The 23,007-nt window shown below is 38.5% G+C and overlaps 1 protein-coding gene across 4 annotated transcripts in view; it reads right to left on the bottom strand.

The window, feature by feature from the left end:
- PATJ (PATJ crumbs cell polarity complex component) overlaps positions 1–23,007 on the bottom strand; it is a 372,856-nt gene that overhangs the window by 324,544 nt on the left and 25,305 nt on the right. For all 4 annotated transcript variants that reach the window (XM_040470436.1, XM_040470437.1, XM_040470438.1 and 1 more), the window contains exons 6-10: positions 22,525–22,720; positions 19,651–19,779; positions 6,953–7,171; positions 3,297–3,396; positions 323–414 (exon numbers count right to left, since the gene is read on the bottom strand). In XM_040470436.1, the coding sequence (XP_040326370.1) occupies positions 323–414; positions 3,297–3,396; positions 6,953–7,171; positions 19,651–19,779; positions 22,525–22,720 (736 nt within the window). The remainder of the gene's footprint in view (positions 1–322; positions 415–3,296; positions 3,397–6,952; positions 7,172–19,650; positions 19,780–22,524; positions 22,721–23,007) is intronic.

Raw genomic sequence — 23,007 nt, 5'->3', positions numbered from 1 at the left:
AAATAAAAACATTTTTTAAAAATTAAAAGTCTTTTCTAGAAGAATAGCAGACCATCTTTCAGATATATGTGTATATATATATATATATTTTCTTCCTACGAATATGGTTATTGATTTGTTTCTTCACACACAATGAAAAACAAAAACAATAAGCAAACGAATTTAGAACCCCAAGAGTCCAAATCAATGAGATGACACTCAATTTTTTGAAACATTATGAGATTATGCGAAGCCATTCTCCTCTCACACACATTATAATAAAGATAACTCCCCCCCGACCCCCCAAGTTGATTCCATTCTAAAACAGAGGACAGGTACTTACAGCAATTATTTTGTCATTCACTTGAATTTGGCCATTGTGGTATGCAGCACTGCCAGGTATTATACTTTTCACATAAATCCCTGAAGCCTCCCCTGAGGTGCACGAAAACATATGGAAAAAGGAAGAAAGCTCTAATTAGACCTTGATTGCAAAATTCATATCAAGAGGTTAATTAGCTACAGGGGCTGACTCGAGGCTTGATAAATACTATCTTGAACACAAGCAGGGAAATTGATGGATTATTTCAAACTGTCACCATCACGAGTGACCCGAATTTGAAATGATGTGACTGATGACTATTTCTGGAAAAATCATCAGTAATGGAACCTTGATGAAATGTGCTCTACCACCAACTGGAATTCAGGAGAGCCCAGGCAGTCTCAGCCTCTTCTCTTGGGCTGTCCCCCTTCTCCCTGCTGCCTCAGAGACCTCGTCACTTTTCACCAGCACTAAGACAAGAGTCTGCCTCCTACCTGGTCTTCTGGCCTACGTTTAGTTCACTGTTAGCTTCCCAGATACGGAAAAGTACACATAGTGTTTTGTTTTGTTTTTTTATTTTTTTATTTTTATTTTTTTTTAATTTTTTTTTTCAACGTTTATTTATTTTTGGGACAGAGAGAGACAGAGCATGAACGGGGGAGGGGCAGAGAGAGAGGGAGACACAGAATCGGAAACAGGCTCCAGGCTCTGAGCCATCAGCCCAGAGCCTGACGCGGGGCTCGAACTCACGGACCGTGAGATTGTGACCTGGCTGAAGTCGGACGCTTAACCGACTGCGCCACCCAGGCGCCCCGTGTTTTGTTTTTTTTTAAGTAGAATCTTCACAATGTTACATAATCTTTATATTATAAAATATTTAAATAGAAACAAATGGCTATATAAAAATTACAACTGTATAAAAAGCATGCGTTCCTAGGGGCAAAGACTGGAGGAGAAACTGGAAAATGAAAACCATAACTCTGGATGATTTTGTACTTTTATTCTTTCATTTCAAATGAACTTAAAATATTGTCAGTAGAAGAAAACTAAACACCAATGGATTCCTATTGCCTAAATAATCGTAAATTTCATAGACTCATACTCAAGGACCTCTATTCTCTGCCCCAAATGTCTTTTTTTCCTTACATCCAACTACCATCCCTCCAACAGGACAAAAGTCCACACACACAAGACTTGAGATTTCACCAAAACACTAAGTATTGTCATGATGCTATCCCTTTTCTTATCGATTTTTTCTTCCTATAACCTCACCCCTTCTACTAAAATCCTTTTTCATGACTAGCGCAAATACCTTTCTTTGTGAATTCTTTATTTCATCAAATTTAATCTTTCAACTGTCATGATAGTTTGCTTAGATCTCTACTAAAACATATATTTCACTTATCCTTAAATAATTTAGAGTTACTTACATATTTCTTTCTGACTAGACTTTTCTTACATTCATTTTTCTATCCCTTTCAGAACTAAGTAACCCCCTCAAAAGTCCAATGAATGGAATAAAATGAATATTATTTTGAAAGACTACATGTTAAATAGCATGCTGAGTTTGAGTTTTTTGGGTTTTTTTAAATTTTTTTTTTTAACGTTTATTTATTTTTGAGACAGAGAGAGACAGAGCATGAATGGGGGAGGGTCGCAGAGAGAGGGAGACACAGAATCTGAAACAGGCTCCAGGCTCTGAGCTGTCGGCACAGAGCCGGACGCGGGGCTCGAACCCACAGACCATGAGATCATGACCTGAGCGGAAGTAGGACGCTTAACCGACCAAGCCACCCAGGTGCCCCTGAGTTTGAGTTTTTAAATGTTCTAGTTTTTGGATTTACCATTGCCCCTTGCCCAGTCTCTAAAACTTCTTTTGAAGGTAAAGAAGGTAAAGGATTCTTTTCTTTATTCAGTAACATACACATCAGATTTTCTCAGTCTATTATTCACTTTCATTTTACTCTGTGTGTGTATTGTTAACTTTGTAAGAACACTCTAAAAACTTAATAGAGTATTTGAGTCATAAGCCACAAGTTTAGGAACAAAGTCATGATTTCTTTAACCAGACAGCATATTAAGAGCTATTCAATATAGTTTTTTTTCCCCCCAACATTATTATACAATCCATACTTAGCTCTTTTGGAACTCATTTAAATTCTGAACCTAATAAAGGTGGCACTGAGAAAAATCTAAAGGTTTGAAAACAGTTATTTCATTAGGCTAAAATAGCACAAGGTGGCCTGACATGAATTTCATTCAGGACTTTGAATACATTAGCACTCTTAATCTTTCCACCTGCTGTAAGTATGCAAAATAAAAATTTTTTTAAAAAAATTAACTTTCTAATCTTGCTATTTTTTAAAAAACTAGAACATTTCATACCTCTGAATTCATGTTACTAGCAAATATTTGTGCAAAAAATTTATTTTACCTTACTCTAATGACTGCCTTATAATAACAGAGTAATTCGTACAGTGAAAGTTACCAAATCTTTACATGTCAGAGCTGAGGGAATGTTATTCAGAAATACTTGGGCCATGTATTTATTATTACAATAGAACCCTTTTATATGACAGGAAAATAATTCTAATCAAATAAATTGTTTTATATATATAGTGATTATACGAATACTTTTTTGACATTTATAATATGAAATACAGTAATCTTTTTATTTTATCACATCTAAAGTGTCATAATATGTAACAGTCACAATATTTTAAATATATTTAAGAAATAAAAGAAGGTACAATTCAAATGCTATATGATGAGTTGGATAATTAAATCCTTGTTAATGAAAATCAAGTCAGCTATAAAACTACTGAGATAAAACTGTAATTCTCTAATCACTGAAAAGTAACTGGTTGCCACTAAAAATACACGGTTTATTGTTCAGTGTTTAAATTAAAGTCTGCAGATAGTTAATTTTACGATCTAGAAACCTTAACATCCTTTACAATTATTTCCAAATACAAAATGGAAATGATTCATTTACCTGTATGAGGAGTTCCAATATACCCAACAATTCTAATTCCAAGACTTTGTCCATCTTTTTTAATGAGTTCAACATCATAAGTTTCAAAAAGAGAACTGTCCTAAAAAAAAGAGAGAGAGAGAACTGTCTTAAAAGGAAAAAAAACTTTTTAATGATATATATTTAGTTCCATAACTGTGTACACAGTCAATTTGTGCATGGTTTGTCAAGTATTTTTTTAGCACCTGTGGCAGAGAGAATCTTAAGATGGTCCCCATGATTTTTGATTCCTGGTGCTATTCCTGTGTTTATGTTTCAGTATGTGGCAAAAAGACGACTATCCAGGTGCATCTAATCTAATCACAGACCCTTCAAAAGCAGTTTTCTGGCTGGCAGCAGAAAAGGAAGTGACAAAGATTTGAAGTATAAGGGCTGGACTTGTGGTCTGAAGATGAAGAGGTCCTATGAGAAGTTCCACGGAGAGCCTCGAGGAGCTGAGAGGGCCTCAGCTGACAGCCAGCAAAGAAAAGAGACTTCAGTCCTACAGATGCAAGGAGCTGTTTTCTGCCAACAGTCTATATGAGCTTAGAAACAGACTGTCCCCAGAGCATCCAGATAAGAGTCCGGCAAGCCCTTGATTTTGGCCACACAGGAATCTAAGTAGAGAACCCAGCCCATCCTACCCAGACTTCTGAACTGCACAACCGTGAACTAACAAAGCATGTTGTTTTAAGCCACAAAGTTTGTGATAATTTGTTACACAACAACAGAAAACTAATAACAGCCACTTAGAAAAAAAAAACTCAGGATAAATTTTTATCTAAAAGAACCAAATGTAGGGGTGCCTGAGTGGCTCAGTTGGTTAAGCATCCAACTTCGGCTTAGGTCATGGTCTCAAAGTTCCTAAGTTCGAGCCCCGCTTCGGGTGAGCCCCGCTTCGGGTGAGCCTCGCTTCTCTCTCTCCCTCTCACTCACTTTTACCCTCCCTCTCTCAAAAAATAAATAAAAAAGAACCAAATGTAAAGAAAAATTTTGAAACAAATGCTAAGAATTATTGTGAATAATAATTGTGAGCAAAAACTGTCGACCTAGAACCTTTTCTCATTACTTGTCTTCTAATTTAAAATAGTTCTGGGGAGCCTGGGTGGCTCAGTCGGTTAAGCGTCCGACTTCGGCTCAGGTCATGATCTCACGGTCCGTGAGTTTGAGCCCCGCGTCAGGCTCTGTGCTGACAGCTCAGAGCCTGGAGCCTGCTTCAGATTCTGTGTCTCCCTCTCTCTCTGACCCTCCCCCGTTCATGCTCTGTCTCTCTCTGTCTCAAAAATAAATAAACATTAAAAAAATTAAAAAATAAATTAAAAAATAAAATAGTTCTTTAAAAGAATAAAGTGTCTAAAAACATGATCTGATTCAAAACGCTAACAGGAGAAAGGAAACGGGTGATTGCATCAAATTCTCAGTTATCACATAGCTACATTGATCCCAACTACTGAATTGGAGGCTCAAGAGAGCTAAAGTAATGGAAGGAAAGAAAGTGGCTGTAACCAGTCTGGGGAGGAAAACAAAAATGATGCTAACATCTCCGACAGAAAACTTCCAGCGACAAGATGCTGAAGAGGGAGAGGCCAACAACTTCGTAGAACAGCCCCTCGAATGCAGATGAATGACGGTCTTCCACCTCTTCCCACCAAAATCACTTCTCCTTCTTTCTTCCATGGCCCCTCCTTTTAAAAACTATTTCTCGGGGCGCCTGGGTGGCGCAGTCAGTTAAGCGTCCGACTTCAGCCAGGTCACGATCTCGCGGTCCGTGAGTTCGAGCCCCGCGTCAGGCTCTGGGCTGATGGCTCAGAGCCTGGAGCCTGTTTCCGATTCTGTGTCTCCCTCTCTCTCTGCCCCTCCCCCGTTCATGCTCTGTCTCTCTGTCCCAAAAATAAATAAACGTTGAAAAAAAAAATTAAAAAAAAAAAAAAAACTATTTCTCTCCATTTGCTTTATTACCCCTTGATTCAGAGCCTGTGTGATGGTTGGAAAGGGTTTGGAAAGGACCAGAAAGACCTGAATTCAAATCCCAGCTTCAACTTACTCACTATATGATTGTTTTTATACGTTTATTATTTTTTTAGGGCCAAAAAAAGCACAAGTTGGGGACAGGGACAGAGGGAAATAGAGAATCTGAAGTACGCTCCACACACAGCACAGAGCCCAACCCATGCCCAATCCCATGACCCTGGGATCATCACCTGAGCCGGAATCAAGAGTTGGATGTTCAACCTATTGAGCCACCCAGACACCCCTCACTTTATGACTTATAATGAGTAATTTGGACTTCGGTTCCTTCATGTATTGCAATCTTCTCTTTTTTTAATTTTTTTTTTTTTTAATATTTATTTTTGAGACAGAGAGAGACAGAGCATGAGCAGGGGAGGGGCAGAGAAACAGGGAGACACAGAAGCAGGCTCCAGGCTCTGAGCTGTCAGCATAGAGCCCGACACGGGGCTTGAACTCACGGACCGTGAGATCATGACCTGCGCTGAAGTCGGACGCTTAACCAACTGAGCCATCCAGGCGCCCCTGCAATCTTATCTTAATGAAAGATTAAGACCTGTCTTGCAGAATTCCTGTGAGGATTTCAGATGACCTCAACAATTCTAGGTGTTTGATGATAATAATAATGATTATTATAACAAATATTATTTATTTCCTTTGGTCATTCTGTTCCTATCTGTAGTAACTCATACACTGACCAATATTTAGTTTCCCCTCCAATACATGGATGCCTCAACACCACTCTAATGAAGTAATAATGACAAGTACTAGGACTTCTGGCTGGCTCAGTTGGTAGAGCATGCAACTCTTGATCTCGGGGTCATGATTTCAAGCCCCATGTTGGGTTTGAATCTTACTTTAAAATAAAATTTAAGGGGTGCCTGGTTAAGCGTCCAACTTCAGCTCAGGTCATGATCTCACAGCTCATGGGTTCAAGACCCGCATTGGGCTGTGTGCTGACAGCTCAGAAACTGGAGCCTACTTAGGATTCTGTGTCTCCGTCTCTCTCTGCTCCTCCCCCACTCGCACTCTGTCCCTCTCTCTCAAAAATAAGCAAACATTAAAAAGGAATTTTTTTTTTTTTTTTTTTTTTTTTTTTTTTTTTTAAATTTTTTTTCAATGTTTTTATTTATTTTTGGGACAGAGAGAGACAGAGCATGAACGGGGGAGGGGCAGAGAGAGAGGGAGACACAGAATCGGAAACAGGCTCCAGGCTCTGAGCCATCAGCCCAGAGCCTGACGTGGGGCTCGAACTCACGGACCGCGAGATCGTGACCTGGCTGAAGTCGGACGCTTAACCGACTGCGCCACCCAGGCGCCCCAAAAAGGAATTTTTTTTTAAACAAACTTTTAAAAGTTTTTTAAAAGCCTTTATTTAAGAAAAAGAAATGGCAAGTACTATTATTTTCCAATTTACAGAGGAGTAGCTGAAGCTCAGGGAGGCTGAATGACTTAACCCTGAGACACAGCAACAAAGAAAATCAAACTTATCTAAGGTCTCTTAGCAGGGTTCTTCTTAACTTCCTTGGGGACACTACTCACAATCGTTGGCACTCTGAGTTGAAGGGATTTCTAATCTTGCAGGATCTCATATCCAGTATTTAAGATTAAAGAATGGTTTGTATACTCACAACACTAGGGCTCCTGTTGGCTACAGCAGGCAGGGCTACGGGTAAGGCTGCAGGGGGGGGAGGGGTTTCAGAAATTTCACCAACTGGGTCTCTTGCAACAAGCATCCTGACTGAATTCCCACAGTTCCTTAGTACTTGGGCAACTTGCTCGCTGGTCATTCCCTGCACATCTGTGCCACCAATCTTCAAGATGTGGTCCCCTGTCTGGAGTCTTCCATCCTTTAATTCAAGAAAAAAACAAAATTCAGCCAATCTGGAAAACAGTATGGAGGTTCCTCAAAAACCTAAAAATACAACTACCCTACAACCCAGCAATTGCACTACGAGGCATTTATCCAAGGGATATGGGTGTGCTGTTTTGAAGGGATGCATGCACCCCAATGTTTATAGCAGCACTATCAACAATAGCCAAAGTATGGAAAGAGCCCAAATGTCCATCGATGGATGAATGGATAAAGAAGATGTGGTTTATATATACAGTGGAGTATTACTCAGCAATCAAAAAGAATGAAACCTTGCCATTTGCAACTACATGGATGGAACTAGAGGATATCATGCTAAGCGAAATTAGAGAAAGACAAATATCATATTACTTCACTGATATAAGGACTTTAAGACACAGAACAGATGAACACAAGGGAAGGGAAGCAAAAATAATATAAAAACAGGGAGGGAGACAAACCATAAGAGACTCTTAAATACAGAGAAGAAACTGAGGGTTGCTAGGGGAGAGGGGGTGGGGGGAAGGGCTAAATGGGCAAGGGGCATTAAGGAGGGCACTTGTTGGGATGAGCACAGGGTGTTATATGTAAATGATAAATCACTAAATTCTATTCCTGAAATTATTACACTGTGTTAACTTGGATTTAAATTAAAGAAAAATAACAATAATAAAAAAATATTCTAAGAAATCAACGATCTAACTTCACTAGCTAATAACAATTCATCAGACTTTCAATTCTGGCAAAATGGCTGACAAAGAAGCCATCTATAAAACGTTAAATAAAACATAACAGTCTTAATGAATGCTGAACTGGCAACAGAGAAAAGGAAATCTTTGCCAAAAAAAAAAAAAAAAAAAAAAGATGGGGTGGAGGATGTGTTCAAAAGGAGAATAGTATCTAGAATTCTAAAAGAGTCATTTATTTGCTCAAGGGCATCACTTCATGCCTGATGGCTTGGAGCCAGGGTATTAATGGCCACAAAAGTAAGGAAGAGATCAGAAAGCCCTGGGCCTCAAGAAGGGAAGGAGCTTGGATCAGAAGCCTCCAGCATAAAGCTAGAAACTCTCAAGGCCAGAAAACTCAGTGGCATGTGTAAGGATGAGCGAGATATCAGTGTAGCTGGAAGAGAATGAGCAAAGAGAAGAGTAGTCAGGAGGAGAAGGGAGCATTAACTGAGGTCAGCAGTGCAGAGCATTTACTCGGAGCCAATGGGAAGGGAAGTCACTGAAGTGTTCTGAAAGAGAAGTGACATTATCTGACTTACTTTTAACAAGATCCTCAAGCTTCTGTGCTGAAAATAGACTACAGGAGAGGAAGCAACAGAAGCAGAGATACCAGTTAGTAGACTAAAGCAGTAATCTAGAGATAGTGGTAGCCTACAGACTGGGTTAGCAGTTGGAGTGTTGAGAAGTGAGATCCTAGATGTATTCTTAATGAACTTTCAACAGACCCTACTGATAGTTTCTACAGGAGGTGTGAGGGGACAAAAGGACTTAAAGCTCCAAGGTTTTAGCCTAAGCAACTGAAAAGACAGAGCTGCTATTAATGGAGATAGAGGACTACAGAGCAATGGATGGGTGGGAGTAGGAATGAGGAGTTTTGGAGATAGCCAGTCTGAGATCCTATTAGACATGCAAGTGAAAATGTCAAATATGCAGCTGGATATACAAATTTGGAGTTCAGGAGAAAAGTCCAGACCACAGAGTTAAATTTAGGAGTCATTAGCATATATAAAGTCAGGATTCTGGATGAATTTAAAGCAAGGATATGTGATGTTCCATTTCTTTTATTTATTTTTTTTTAATGTTTATTTTTGAGGGACGTCTGGGTGGCTCAGTCAGTTAAGCATCTGACTTCGGCTCAGGTCATGATCTCGCTCAGGTCATGATACCGCGGTTTGTGAGTTCGAACCCCACGTTGGGCTCTGTGCTGACAGCTTGGAGCTTGGAGCTTGCTTCGGATTCTGTGTCTCCCCCTCTCTCTGCCCCCTCCCATGCTCATGCTGTCTCTCAATAATAAATAAAAGTTAAAAAAAAAAAAAAAGAAAAAGAAAAAAATGTTTTTATTATTTTTTTTAATTTATTTATTTTTGAGAGACAGAGAGACACAGAGCACAAGCAGGGGAGAGGCAGAGAGAGAGGGAGACACAGAATCAGAAGCAGGCTCCAGGCTCCGAGCTGTCAGCACAGAGCCTGACGCGGGGCTTGAACTCACGGACCGTGAGATCATGTCCTGAGCTGCAGTCAGACACTTAACCAACTGAGCCACCCAGGTGCCCCGAAAAAATAAATATTTAAAAAAATAAAGTAAAATGTTTATTTTTGAGAGCATGCACACACACGCACACCAGTGGGGGAGGGGCAGAGAGAGGGAGACAGAAGATCCGAAGCAGGCTCTGTGCCAACAGCAGAGAGCCCTATGTGGGGCTTGAACTCATGAACCTAAAGATCATGACCTGAATCACAGTCACACGCTTAACTGACTGAGTGACCCAGAAGCCCCTGTGACATTCTATTTCTTAAACTAAGCGATATGTACATCGGTGATTATTTCATTACTTAAAACGTGCACAGCCATCATACATACTTCCTATGTACATTTTTCTATGTGTGTATCTCATGCACAGAAAAGTTTAAAACAATAAAAAAGCACATCAGTTCAAAATGTTTAACATTTCCATTCTACCTCCAACTGTGAAATTCTTGAAACAGCAGACCCATCTGCATTTTGTTTCATTGGAAATTTTGAATTCTCTTTACTTATCTTTACTACATTAAAGATACCAAAATTTAACACATAGTTGGTTACAAAAAATTATACCTGCAAAATACCTTACAGGTCGAAAATCACTTTTCATATATCATCTCATTCAGAGAGGGACAACTTTATTTTATAATTTTTAAAGTTTATTTTATTTTATTTTGAGAGAAACAGAGACAGTGCAAGTGGGACAGGAACAGGGAGAGACAATCCCAAGCAGGCTCTGCACTGATGGTGCAGACTGTGATGTGGGGCTTGAACCCATGAACTGTGAGATCATGAGCCAACGCCAAGGGGCAGATGCTTAACCGACTGAGCCACCCAAGAGCCCCTGAGGGGGACAACTTTAAAGATGAACAAATGGAGATTCAGAAAGGTTGACTGACTTGACCAAGGTCATAAAGCTAATAAGAGAACCTAGGTTCAACCCAAGCTGTCCCGGTGAAGACCAGTTCTCATTAGTCCTTTATCTTACACTTCAATATCTTCAAAGTGACACTAGTAGATCAATTTACTGCTTTCCTGTTCTCCAAGAAACTGTAACTGTCAAAAAGCTTCAGTGAAATGAAGATGAAAAGTAGGTATTTTGCAACTGGGAGAGAAAGACAGCCTGAGAATAGAGCAATGACCATCAGGCTTGTGCAGTACTAGGCTTCATATTCCTGGCTCCAAAAGGCACTCTGTAAGGTATAGGTGAAATTCAGAAGAAAAAAGTAAAAACAAAACAAAAAAAATCTTAAGACTAAAAAGTCTATTCCCCATCCTTCCTTTTGTCCAATTTTGCAGAAACTTGGATGAAGGTATTAGATCAAAAGAATGAGTTGGGACGCCTGGGTGGCTCAGTCGTTAAGCATCCGACTTCGGCTCAGGTCATGATCTCATGGTTTGTGAGTTTGAGCCACACGTGGGTCTCTGTGCTGACATCTCAGAGCCTGGAGCCTGCTTCAGATTCTGTGTCTCCCTCTCTCTCTGCCCCTCCCCCACTTGTGCTCTGTCTCTATCAAAAATAAATAAATGTAAAAAAAAAAAAAAAAAGAATGAGTAAAAAGCTATGGGCTTTGTTTTGAAGTCTAGAAAAGGCCCTAGAAGCAAACGGAAAAGGAGAAGAGGAGGAAAACAGAAACGCAATTCAATTTAGAAACTCAGAAAAAAAGAAGATGCAAAAAGCAAAAAAGAATTGGTGGATTTCTGGGGCGCCTGGGTGGCTCAGTTGGTTAGGTGTCCGACATTGGCTCAGGTCATGATCTCACAGTTTGTGGGTTTGATCCCCATGTCGGGCTCTGTGCTGACAGCCCAGAGCCTGGAGCCTGCTTCAGATTCTGTCTCGCTCGCTCTCTCTCTCTCTCTCTCTCTGCCCCTCCCCTGCTCATACTCTATCTTGCTCTCTCTCAAAAACAAAAACAAAACAAAAATTAAAAGAAATGGTGGATTTCTACTTTAAGCACTGATAATTTTGATATTCTATCAATGTAACAACTTGAGATAAAGCAAATACTCAAGAAGAAGTCAGTGCTTATGATGAAAAACAAGGGTGAAGCGGCCTCTGTAAATCAAACCATCCTTGAACAAAATTATGGCTGGGCCAAAGAATAAAGAATTTGTCAAATAAGTGTTTTCATACTTGGCTAAAGAAGGGCACTTCACCATAAGTACATATTTAGTTACTTCCTTAGGCACTATTTTTTTCCCTATTTTACCTCAATTCAATTTAAAATGATGTAGATAATTTGCATCTGTCACTGAAAGTCAAACATTTTCTTCTTCCAGAAAAACAGGTGTTCTAAGGAATTCATAAGCGCAAAAACAATCATCAGTCAGATTGATAGGAAAGACACCAAAATGACAGCTACCTTGTTTAAGTCCTGAAGCTCTAAGCATTACATTTTACTGATATTTTCTGATCAACATTCTCCTTCCATAACCTGTCTACTGTGCAAGGAAAATAAAAGGCATAGAGTCCTTTCTTTTCTTTAACAGAAATCATAAATCAGTGATAGCCAATAAATAGCTATGCCAACATTCAAAGACAGGGTGTTGGGGTGCCTGGCTGGCTCAGTGAGTGGAGTGTGTGACTGTTGATCTAGGGGTTGGGAGTTCAAGCTCCACACTTGGTGTGGACATTACTTTAAAAATAAAAATACACAGAGCATGCTAATCAAACATTCAAGTATAAAAATTTATTAACCCATGGGTTCTTTCACAAGAGAAAAATAATTATGCATATAGGCTAAATAGTATGGAAGGCACAAAAATTAAAACAGCTGATCTACTTTCTCTTTCTCAAAAATAAATAAACTTAAAAAAAAGCGGGGGGGGGCAGAGGTGCCTGGATGGCTCAGTCAGTTAAGTGTCCAACTCTTGATCTCAGCTTAGGTCATGATCTCACAATCGTGAGAAGGAACCCCGCATCGGGCTTAGCGCAGAGCCTGGAGCCTGCATGGGATTCTCTCCCTCTCTCAAAATTAAATTAAAAATAATGATAACAGCTGATGTAATAGGGTACCACAGATTATTGTGAAAGCATTAAAAGTATCACTTATTCTAAGTTAGCAATTATAGGCTAAAAAAATATATTACTTTGCATCTTAAGTTCTCTGATAGGCAGACTGGATGAGGGGGACCTGGCTGGCTCAGTCAGTAAAGCATGTGACATTCATTCGTTCATTTAGAAAGAGAGAGAGCCTGTGCACAAGCCAGGGAAGGGCACAGAGAGAAGGAGACAGAGAATCCCAAGCAGGCTCCACTCTGTCAGTGCAGAGCCTATGTGGTGCTTGAACTCACATACTGTGAGATCATGACCTGAGCAAAAATCAAGAGCCAGACATTTAACCAAGTGAGCCACCCAGGCACCCTGAGCATGTGACTCTTGATCTCAGGGTTGTGAGTTCAAGCCCCACATTGGACATGGAGCCTACTTTAAAAAATAATAATAAATTTAAAAACTTTTAAATATATTATAATAAAATAAAACTATTTGAATACCTAAAGGAATTCAAGCTTTAAAATAAAAGCTACAAAATAAATAAATTTGGGTTTTTTTTTAAACTAAAAACAGAAAATAAAATTATTACTAGTTTCAATGCCAGGCCAATTCTATCACTGGTCTTTAATCAAAAGACAACCTAACACTGGCAGAAAACAGCGACTTTATAAAATAAATACTCTTTTCCTTAAGGAATTAAAGGAAGATAATACATCTAAGTATATCTATCCTATTCTACTCAAATTCTCACAGCCCTCATCAAATATTTAAGGATAAGGAAAATATCTGTTTATATACTCAAAGCAAAATTTCTTGGGAATAACCAACTATTCAATGGCCTCAAGCTGAGCCTCACTTATTCTAGGCTGAAAATTCCTCATAGTACACACCCACCCTCCAATCCTTGCTTGGTTACATTCTTTCTTAGAATGAAAGATTACTGGAGAGCTAATGTGACTCATAATTGCCTAACTCCAAAATGTCAATAATTCGTGAAAACTTTTAAATAGGTTGCTTTGCTATAGTTACCTTCTAGAGAAAACAGGATAAACTCAGTGTACCTGATTTCCCTAGAATTTCTCCAGACCACAAGAAAGATACTTATGTAAAATGAAGTTTTACACTACCCATTTTTAATTCAAAACAAAAACAAAAACAAAAACAAAAGTTCTAACTGCTGAAAATTTTTGAAACTTTTGTCATAGCTGAACGGAATTCTCAAAAGATGTATGTTTCAGGTACTGTGAATTTTGGAGGCTGAGGATTACAGGTTGGTTTATAGGTAGGTCTATAGGTTTATAGATTATAGATTTATAACATAGATTGTAAGTCTTTAACTCCCCTTACACAATACAATTTTCCTATCCATGGAATTGGCCCTGATTACATTAAATGATTGGTCATTGTAATTAAATCTCAGTGTTTCTTAAAAAGCTCATATAAATCAATAGTTTTTTCGTTTACTTTATACAATTAGAGGCAGTAGACAGCAGAAGGACAAGGACCAGCTTAGGAGTCAGAAACACCCAAGTTCAAATCCTGGCTCTACTTCGATCAAGCTGTATGACCAAATGTCAGTTACTTATTCTACCGAAATCTCAGATCCTTCTTAAGCAAAATGAGAATAAATCCCTCTCTGAGTTGTGGGCATTATACTCAATACTATATGTAAAGTCTTTAGCTTAATGTCTTGCTTATAGCAAATCATCAATTGCTTCTGATCAATTGCTTTCTGATGACCCTTTATGCTGCAGTGACCTCAGTTAGGTGTTTTTTGCCACACTCCCTCAACTGTACCCACCTTTTAACTGTGTATTATCTGTACACACAAAAGGAAACACTAAAGAGCTATTTCATAAAAATCTTTTAAATAATATGGACTTCTTTTTCTAACTTTCTATTATCTCATCTTATATTCTTTGAAGAAAGTAATATTAATTAACCCCACTAGCTGAACGTAGGTATCACTTTATGATCAATCTTGATCACACTTAAACTAATGACCCAAGACATCTGTATTCCCTTACCATAAAGATTGCAATAGTCAAGAGTGAACATTAGTATTCAAAACAGGAGTACATTTTAATTAAAAGCAATAATTCCCTTTAATTCTTTTAAAGCTATGATCAGGCTGGGGCGCCTGGATGGCTCAGTTGGTTAAGCATCTGACTTTGGTTCAGGTCATGATCTCACAGCTTGTGGGTTCAAGCCCTGCGTCGGGCTCTGTGCTGACCACTCAGAGCCTGGAGCCTGCTTCAGATTCTGTATATCCCTCTTTCTCTGCCCCTCCCCTGTTCGTGCTTGTGTCTCAATCTCTCTCAAATAAATAAATAAACATTAAAAAAAAAATTTAAAGCTATGTTCAGGCTACATGAGCAAAAACTTGTAAAGGCTTAGCAACAACACACAGAATCTGTTGAAGAGATTTTATCTGCCATTAGCCGAGGTGAGAAGAGAGAGGGGATGTCTCTGTCCCCTATGATCAGACTTCACCATATTCCCTACAGGAAAAAGCCAATTGTTCTGTTGCTTCTAGAGCTGGCTATTTCCTGATAAGCTTAGACCAACTCTGGACAAGTATACATCAGAAAAAGAAAAACATTAGGATGAACTTTAGATAAATAGATTTAAGCAGTAAAACACAGGCTTCAGAGTCAGATAGATGTGGGCTCAATCCTGACTTTGTCATTTCCTAGTTGAGTAGCCTTGGGCAATTTCTTAACAGCTTTCAAATCTATAATTTGAAAATAAAATGTATGACTGTTTCAAGGATTACATGAGAATAATATATATTAGGTAGATAACAATGTCTGGTATAAATAAACACTTGCTTCTCCATCATGACTGATGGGCATACCACAACCCCCTCCCTAATGACCTGAAATAGTGACAATCCCTTCCAGTAAAGGCTAAATATCAGACCTGGGCCTTTCCCAACAGTGTCTCAAAGGGATTAATTTGGGAAACTGCACATCATATTCTCCTTGTGACAATTCTTAATGCACATTAGGATATTAAAAGCTCAGAAAATTCTTACAGTAAAAAAGTCTATTTGATTTTATTTAACTTGGTGTTTTCTAAATTTATCTGACCCTTTGTTTTTCACAGTAACTACTCCACTTTGCATCTTGAAAAATGCTACTTCAGCAAACAAGCCTATGAAAATTGCTAAAGTGAGGGGGGGTGTTGGGGAGGAAATGTGGAAAAAGATATCAAAATATTCCACAATACTTCATCCTTTTCCAGGTTACAAAAAATTTCCAAAAACCCTTAAAGAATATGTTTTCTGCCCCAAATGTGTTTTGAAGGCCCATAAAATGACCATTTTCAACGCTTTTGGTCTCAGAAACGCTTCATACTCTTAAAAATTATTAAGGATGCAGAAATGGGGATTACAAAGAAGCACAGGAAACTTCTGTGGGTGATGGATATGTTCATTTTCTTGAAGAAACAGATGGTATGATGGTTAAATTTTATGTATCACCTTGGCTAGGCGATGGTACCTAGTTTTTTTTGGTGAAACACTAATCTAGATGTTACTGTGAAAGTATTTTGCAGTTATGATTAATATCTATAACTGGCTGACTTTAAGAACATTACTCTTGATAACAAGGGGGGAGGGTTGCACCATCAAATCAGTTGAAGACTTTAAGAGCAGAAACAGATTTCCTAGAGAAAAAGGAATTCTGCCTTAAGACTCTAACAGAAATCCTGCCTCAGTTTCCTAAGAAATCTTACTAACTGACCCTACAAATTTCCAAGTCCAGACCATGACATCAACTCCTGCCTGAGTTTCCAGCCTGCTGGACTGCCCTACACACTTTAAACTTGCCAGTAAACATATTTCAAATTTAGTTTTTTTAATTATTATTATTTGGGGGGGGGGGGGCACCTGGGTGGCTCAGTCGGTTAAGCTTCTGACTTCAGTTCAGGTCATGATCTCACAACTGGTGAGTTCAAGCCCCTATCAGCACAAAGCCTGCTTCAGATCCTCTGTCCCCCTCTCTCTTTGCCCCTCCCCTGATCGTGCTGTCTCTCAAAAATAAACATTAAAAAAACAAAACCTTTTAAAAATTATTATTTTTTATTTGAGAGAGAGAGAGAGGGCAGAGGGAAAGAGAATCTCAAGCAGGGTCCACACTCAGTGTAGAGCCTGACATGAGGCTCGATCCCACGCCCCTGGGATCATGACCTGAGGCGAAATCAAGAGTCAGAGGCTCAACTGACTGAGCCACCGAAGCACCCCATCAAATTTATTAAACTGTATACTTTGCATATGTGTAGTTTATTATGTGTCAATTATATCTCAAAAATTACTGAGAATCTCAAAGCACTTTTATTTATGTGGTTCTTTTTGTTGATATCTACTGAATTAGAAAATAGCAGAGAAGGGGTATCTGGGTGGCTCAGTCAGTTAAGCATCCGACTTCAGTTCAGGTCATGATCTCAGTTGGTGGGTTCAAGCCCTGCTTCAGGCTCTGAGCTGTCAGCTCAGAGCCTGAAGCCTGCTTCTGTGTTTCCCTCTCTGTCCCTCCCCTGCTTGCACTCTGTCTTTCTCTCTCTCAAAAATAAATATTAAAAAAAAAAAAAAAGAAAAGAGAAATTCTTAAAATATTTAATACATGTAATATATTAATATATATTTTATCTATTGATGTATACACTTTTTAGTTTGAAAATAAAAGCTATATTTTCTAAAACAAAATGGTGAGAAGAGTGGTAGTTTTAAATATTTTTGGAAATCTCTTTAATATCTGGCTTAAAAGAAGACAACTGGATTTTCACATCTGCTTTAGCATTCAATATGTTGCAATATGTTGCTTGGCTGAAGTATATAAAGAAAATCTGGCCTCCATAAAATACATGGTTAGAACACGTATTTATAGTATTTAATAGCTCTTCAGGCCCATTCTTTGATAACACACCAAAATTTGACAAGTTGTAGTTTCTTAAAGCTCAGTGGCAATGTAGCATCTGCAACTACAACAACAAACTTTCAAATACTGTTTCATTAAAATCTATTACTCAATTTTGAATTCTGAATGGACCTTTCACCTATACATTGTCCTATCACATGTTGGTCTTCAGAAAATATTGATCTACAGATTCATGCAGATGTTCCAAATGTTGACATATTTCATTATATTTTAAAAATCGTATTAATATCAGCAATAATATAATCAGAAAAGTCTAAATATGGGGAAATTTCAACTCCTGGTAAGACACAACTTTTCCAGAGTTCTAACTTTTGCTTCAAAGTTCAAATTTTATCATCGCCAACAAATGTCAGTCGTTTTTCTTGAAGTGACAAGCTTCCTTCATCCATTTTCAAAGAAATGTCTGCCAAGCTCCCAAATCTGAATAACCATAATTTTTCCTTCAATTATTTTTTCAAAAATAAAAATGATTTTCCTGATTTGTGGTTGCCAGAAAGGGGGGGGGGAGAGGGAGGGCATAGGTGGGCAAAATGTATGAAACTGGTCAAAAGTTACAAACCTCCAGTTATAAAATAAGTAAGTCATTGGGATATAACGTACAGGATGGTGACTGTAGTTAACAGTACTGTACTGTATATATGAAAGTTGCTAAGAGTAGATCTTAAAAGTTCTCATCACAAGAAAAAAAAAACCTGTAATATGTGTGGTGATGGAGGTTAACTAGATGACTGGTGATCATTTCACAGTATTAACAAACATCGAATCATGTACAGCTGAAACTAACACTGTATATCACCATATTAGCAAAAAAGATTTTTGACTGAGGGGCACCTGGGTGGCTCAGTCGGTTAAGCATCTGACTTCGGCCCAGGTCATGATCTCATGGTTTGTGGGTTCAAGCCCCACATGGGGCTCTGTGCTGACAAAGCCTGCTTTGGATTCTGTGTCTCCCTCTCTCTCTGCCCCTCTCCTGCTCACATTCTCTCAAAAATTAAAATAAACATTAAACATTTTAAAAAAAAATTATTTTGAATGAGAGCACAAAACTTAAGAATTTTAAAAATCGTTAGTGTTTTCTGTATAAAAAAGCAGCTAGTTTGTCTCACAAATATTTGTCTCAAAACCACCATCCAAATTCAGTATGTGACAGGAGTGCTGTTTTGTCACACATGCACTTCAATGTCAAAATTGACTAAAAAACAATACTCTTTGTTGCACTTCCTGTAGTAAGACTTTTTTTTTTTCTTTTTCATTGCAACCACACAGTGGAGAAGATTGCAGTGACCACTGGCACGGTCTGGTGCCATTTGCCTGTCTTGATCCCACGGATTCCCTTCAAGAGTCTCAGGGACCCCCACAGAATAAACCCTGAGAGCTGCTTCTCTAAATACTGTGGAAGGGAGAAGAACCTTGAATAGAAATGGAGCGCTAAGGAAATTGCCTCAAAGCTGCATTTGCATAGCAGATTCCTCTTTACTTACACTTATTAGAAGGGATAAATGTATAGGTAACTGAATATCAATCAGTGAAATTTACATACTATTCTGATTATCACAGTCTACATACTATGGGCTCATCATTAAGTGGTGTCATAACCAAATTTCTAGAGTACTTTCTAAAAACTGAATGTAATGTGTAACATTTTCTTCAGTGTAAAACTAAGCAGAAATAGTTAATAAGTTTTAAAATGGCCCACTTTCAGGGACACCTGGCTGGCTTAGTCAGTGGAACAGATGACTCTTAATCTTGGGGTTGTGAGTTCAAGGCCCATGTTGGGCAAGGAGCCTACTTTAAAAAAAAAAAAAAAAAGGCTCACTTTCAGTTTAAAAACTGCTAAATAATGAAGTGTAGTCATTTGACTTATGATGCCAGAAAATCATAATCAAGTAAAATTTACCACATACAATATTTGGACAAATGTTTATAATCACTGTACCTTCTGAGTTTAACATTTAGGCCCCTGAAAGATACGCTGGGAGAGAATACAAATATTCAAAATACAATACCTATTAACAATTCTTCAACAAAAATACTGTTCTCTGATGGAATCAGGAAGACTGTCAACAACAGAACCTCCCCCTCCACCAAAAAAAGAAAGCTGACTTAGGAACTGTTTAAAGCCGAGTTGAGTGTGTATTAACATTTATGGGGGGGGGGGGGGATAAACATTTTTAGCAACACTTCATTTCTATTTATGGAATCACATATCCTAGTAACCCATGTTATAAAATTACATTTCAAACCATACATTTTAAACTGTATAATACCAAAGCGAAAATAAACAAGTCAACTTACTCGATCCGCTAATCCTCCAGGAACTATTGTCCTCACAACCACACCACTCGATTTTCCTCCAACTATTCCAAAACCTAATCCAGAGCCATCATTAATGAGCTCAACATCTTCAATATGGCCCCAATGAACCTACAAATTAATAGCAAATAAAAGCCACAGTGTTAGCGAGACATAGATGCTTAGCTTCCCGATAATTACTGAAGTAACAGATATACCACAAATTGAACATTCATACTGAAGGCTAGGAGATAAAGATGATCATATGGTCCCTGCTCTTGAGAATCTTATAATCCAGTAGAGAGATAATCTAAAACACAAATAATTAAAATGGGAAAGAATATCGAATCTAACAGGATAGAGACATGTAGCTCTAAGAGGACAGAGACATGTCTCATTCTCTAGTCTCTACCCAATATCTAGAACAATGCCCAGCCCACAGGAGGAACCAATAAATATGTGTCTACCTGAACTGAAAGAGAACCTCAAATATTATAAGGGTTGGCAGGGGGAAGATAGGGGAGGCAGAGACAGGAGGTCAAATCCAATGAAGAATTACAGAAACCTTCAAGAAAAAGGTAGCATTTTAATTGCACTATGGAGAAAAAATACATTGAAGCAAAAGGGAAATGTAAGAGCAAAGATGGACCAGGTAACAGAATGAGTCAAAGATGTGGTCAAAAGATTGGATTTAGTTGGGGAACCTGGGTGGCTCAGTTGGTTGGGTGGCTGACTCTTGATTTCGGCTCAAGTCACAAGGTTCATGAGACTGAGCCTCGTATTGGGCTCTGTGCTGCCAGCACAGAGCCTGCTTGGGATTCTCTGTCTCTCTCTCTCTCTCTCTCTCTCTCTCTCTCTCTCTCTCTGTCCCTCCCCCAGCACATGCTCTCTCTCCCTGAAAATAAAACAAAACATTTTAGAACAAGATTGGATTGGGGCATGTGGGTGGCTCAGTTGGTTGAGCTTCCGACTTCAGCTCAGGTCATGATCTCATGGTCCATGAGTTCAAGCCCCACGTCAGCTGTGCTGACAGCTCAGAGCCTGGAGCCTGCTTCGGATTCTGTGTCTCCCTCTCTCTCTCTGCACCTCCCCCCACTCACCCTTTCTCTCTCTCAAAAATGAATACATGTTAAAAAAATTTTTTTTAAAAAGATTGGATTTACTTCACTGGATTAGCAGAAGGAATAACTGAAAGTTTTAGAAAGGGGAGCACAAGAACAAAGCAGTGATTTAGGAAGATTAATTGGGCAGCAATGTGAACAATGAAATGCTGAGAAGGACATAAAGAGACTAATTAAACAGACTCTTATGAGGGAAAGGAAAGGTAGGCCCCACTGAAGATGTTAGCAATAGGACTGTCCAAAACAGACTGAGAGACATACGCATTTTCCCTGTAAGTAGCAGGTTCCCACCAGAAATGTGCATTAAAGTCACATAATCTAAGCAGAACCAAATCTTCCATCTCAAGTTCAGCAGGGTACACTTACTGGTTCTATTATTACACTAAGTTGGAAAGTTACTGTGCAATGTTAAAATGATCAGGAATTGGGGCGCCTGGGTGGCTCAGTCGGTTGAGTGTCTGACTTCAGCTCAAGTCATGATCTCACAGTTGACGAGTTCGAGCCCCACGTCGGGCTCTGTGCTGACAGCTCAGAGCCTGGAGCCTGCTTCGGATTCTGTGTCTCCCTCTCTCTCTCTGCCCCTCCCCTGCTCATGCTCTTTCTCTGCCTCAAAAATAAAGATAAACGTTTTAAAAAAAAATTTTTTTAAATGATCAGGAATATTGGGACACTTAATAAATTCATGTCTAGAACACTACCTAGTATCTGCGGAGTAAAAAGATTTGCTAAAATACACCTGAATTAATGATCACAGCTAATACTCATAGAGTGTAAATTCTGTACCAAGCACCATGCTTAGCTCTTCACACGCATTCTCATTTAATCTCTCTGTGAAGTGGATGCTGTTCCTAGTTCCAAGTAAAAGAAGAAACTGAGGTGTGGGGGAGTCAAGGAACCTGCCTGATAGGACACAGCTAGAAAGTGGAAGAACTGGACTCGAACCCACCTTAGCCTGGCTCCGGCGCCCTTGTTCTTACCCACTGTGCAAAGCATTTTCCCACTTTGTACATTCTATTTATTATGTAAATTGTGCTGTATTAATATCACTGATTGCAAGAGGGAAAATGTCTACACATAAATTTGTGTTGTGACCTTGTCCTGTACCCAGATGGTCTATTTTTTCTTTTGTCCCAGTGAATGAAAATTAATCAGCTAGCACTTAGTGTTATAAGAAAATAAGATTTATTAGCCTGCATTCTGAAGATGGAGGCCAAAATCCGTAAAATGTTATAAACCAACTTTAAAGATTTCCAAGAGACTTATACTTTTATTCTTTTAAATTGCTCAGTAGACATGCTTACGTGAAAAGGAAAACTTCTGTAATTTTGCAGTATAAATAATCTAATCATAAACATCCCATCTAACTTACAAAAATTTTTTTCAATAATAATTTTCAATATTTTTGGAATAAAATAACTAAATCTTACTTAAGATACTTAATAGTAAATCTCTAATAAAACTCTCAGCTTAATTAAGGAACTCCCTACAGCACCAAGGAACACGAGACTCTTTCCCTCACCAAATAAGTTAAACATAATACTACAATTCATCCTCTATGTTAACTGATAATCTTAAATGAGGAGAATCATAGGATGTTGAAAAAACAGAGTATCTTGTTTAATATGCTAATGCTATATTTAGAGATGATCTTTCTCAAAGTATGACAAGTAAAATGACACCTTCTAAATGTCTTTACACTTATTAAAATCAGTGGCATAATTCAAAATTGAGTTATTTTTCCAAGTTTGCAACTCACTGTTTCCGGCACAGTTGTATCAGTTAGACTGGTGGACGTACTGCTCTTCATGTGGCCTGGTTCCCTGGCCACGACCAGACGCAAAGATCCAGTGGTTTGTTGCAATAATGCAATTGCTTGCTGATGGGAAACGTTCTGATCCAGCAGTGTGTGATTAATAGCCAATATTTGGTCATTTTCCCTTAATCTTTGATCCCTTAATAAGAAAATTTTGTTGTAATATAATAGCATCATTAAAAAAAAAAATCTATTCAAGTGAAGCAGTTTATTTCTTATGGCACAATTTCACTTAGTACAATTACTCAAATAATTATATAACAGAGCTCTTCAGAGTGCTTTTCAGAAAAGCACTTATTAGCTAATTAACCAATTAAGTGGTGCATCCCTGAACATGTGTGCATGCACATGTATGGATGTATGCGTGTGTGCGTGCACCCACACACACACACACACACACACACACACACACACACACACACACAC

This window comes from Herpailurus yagouaroundi, unplaced genomic scaffold, assembly GCF_014898765.1.
Source record: "Herpailurus yagouaroundi ecotype Mexico unplaced genomic scaffold, PumYag 77, whole genome shotgun sequence".
NCBI classification, from domain to species: domain Eukaryota; kingdom Metazoa; phylum Chordata; class Mammalia; order Carnivora; family Felidae; genus Herpailurus; species Herpailurus yagouaroundi.
This window is presented reverse-complemented; position numbering and strand designations above follow the sequence as displayed.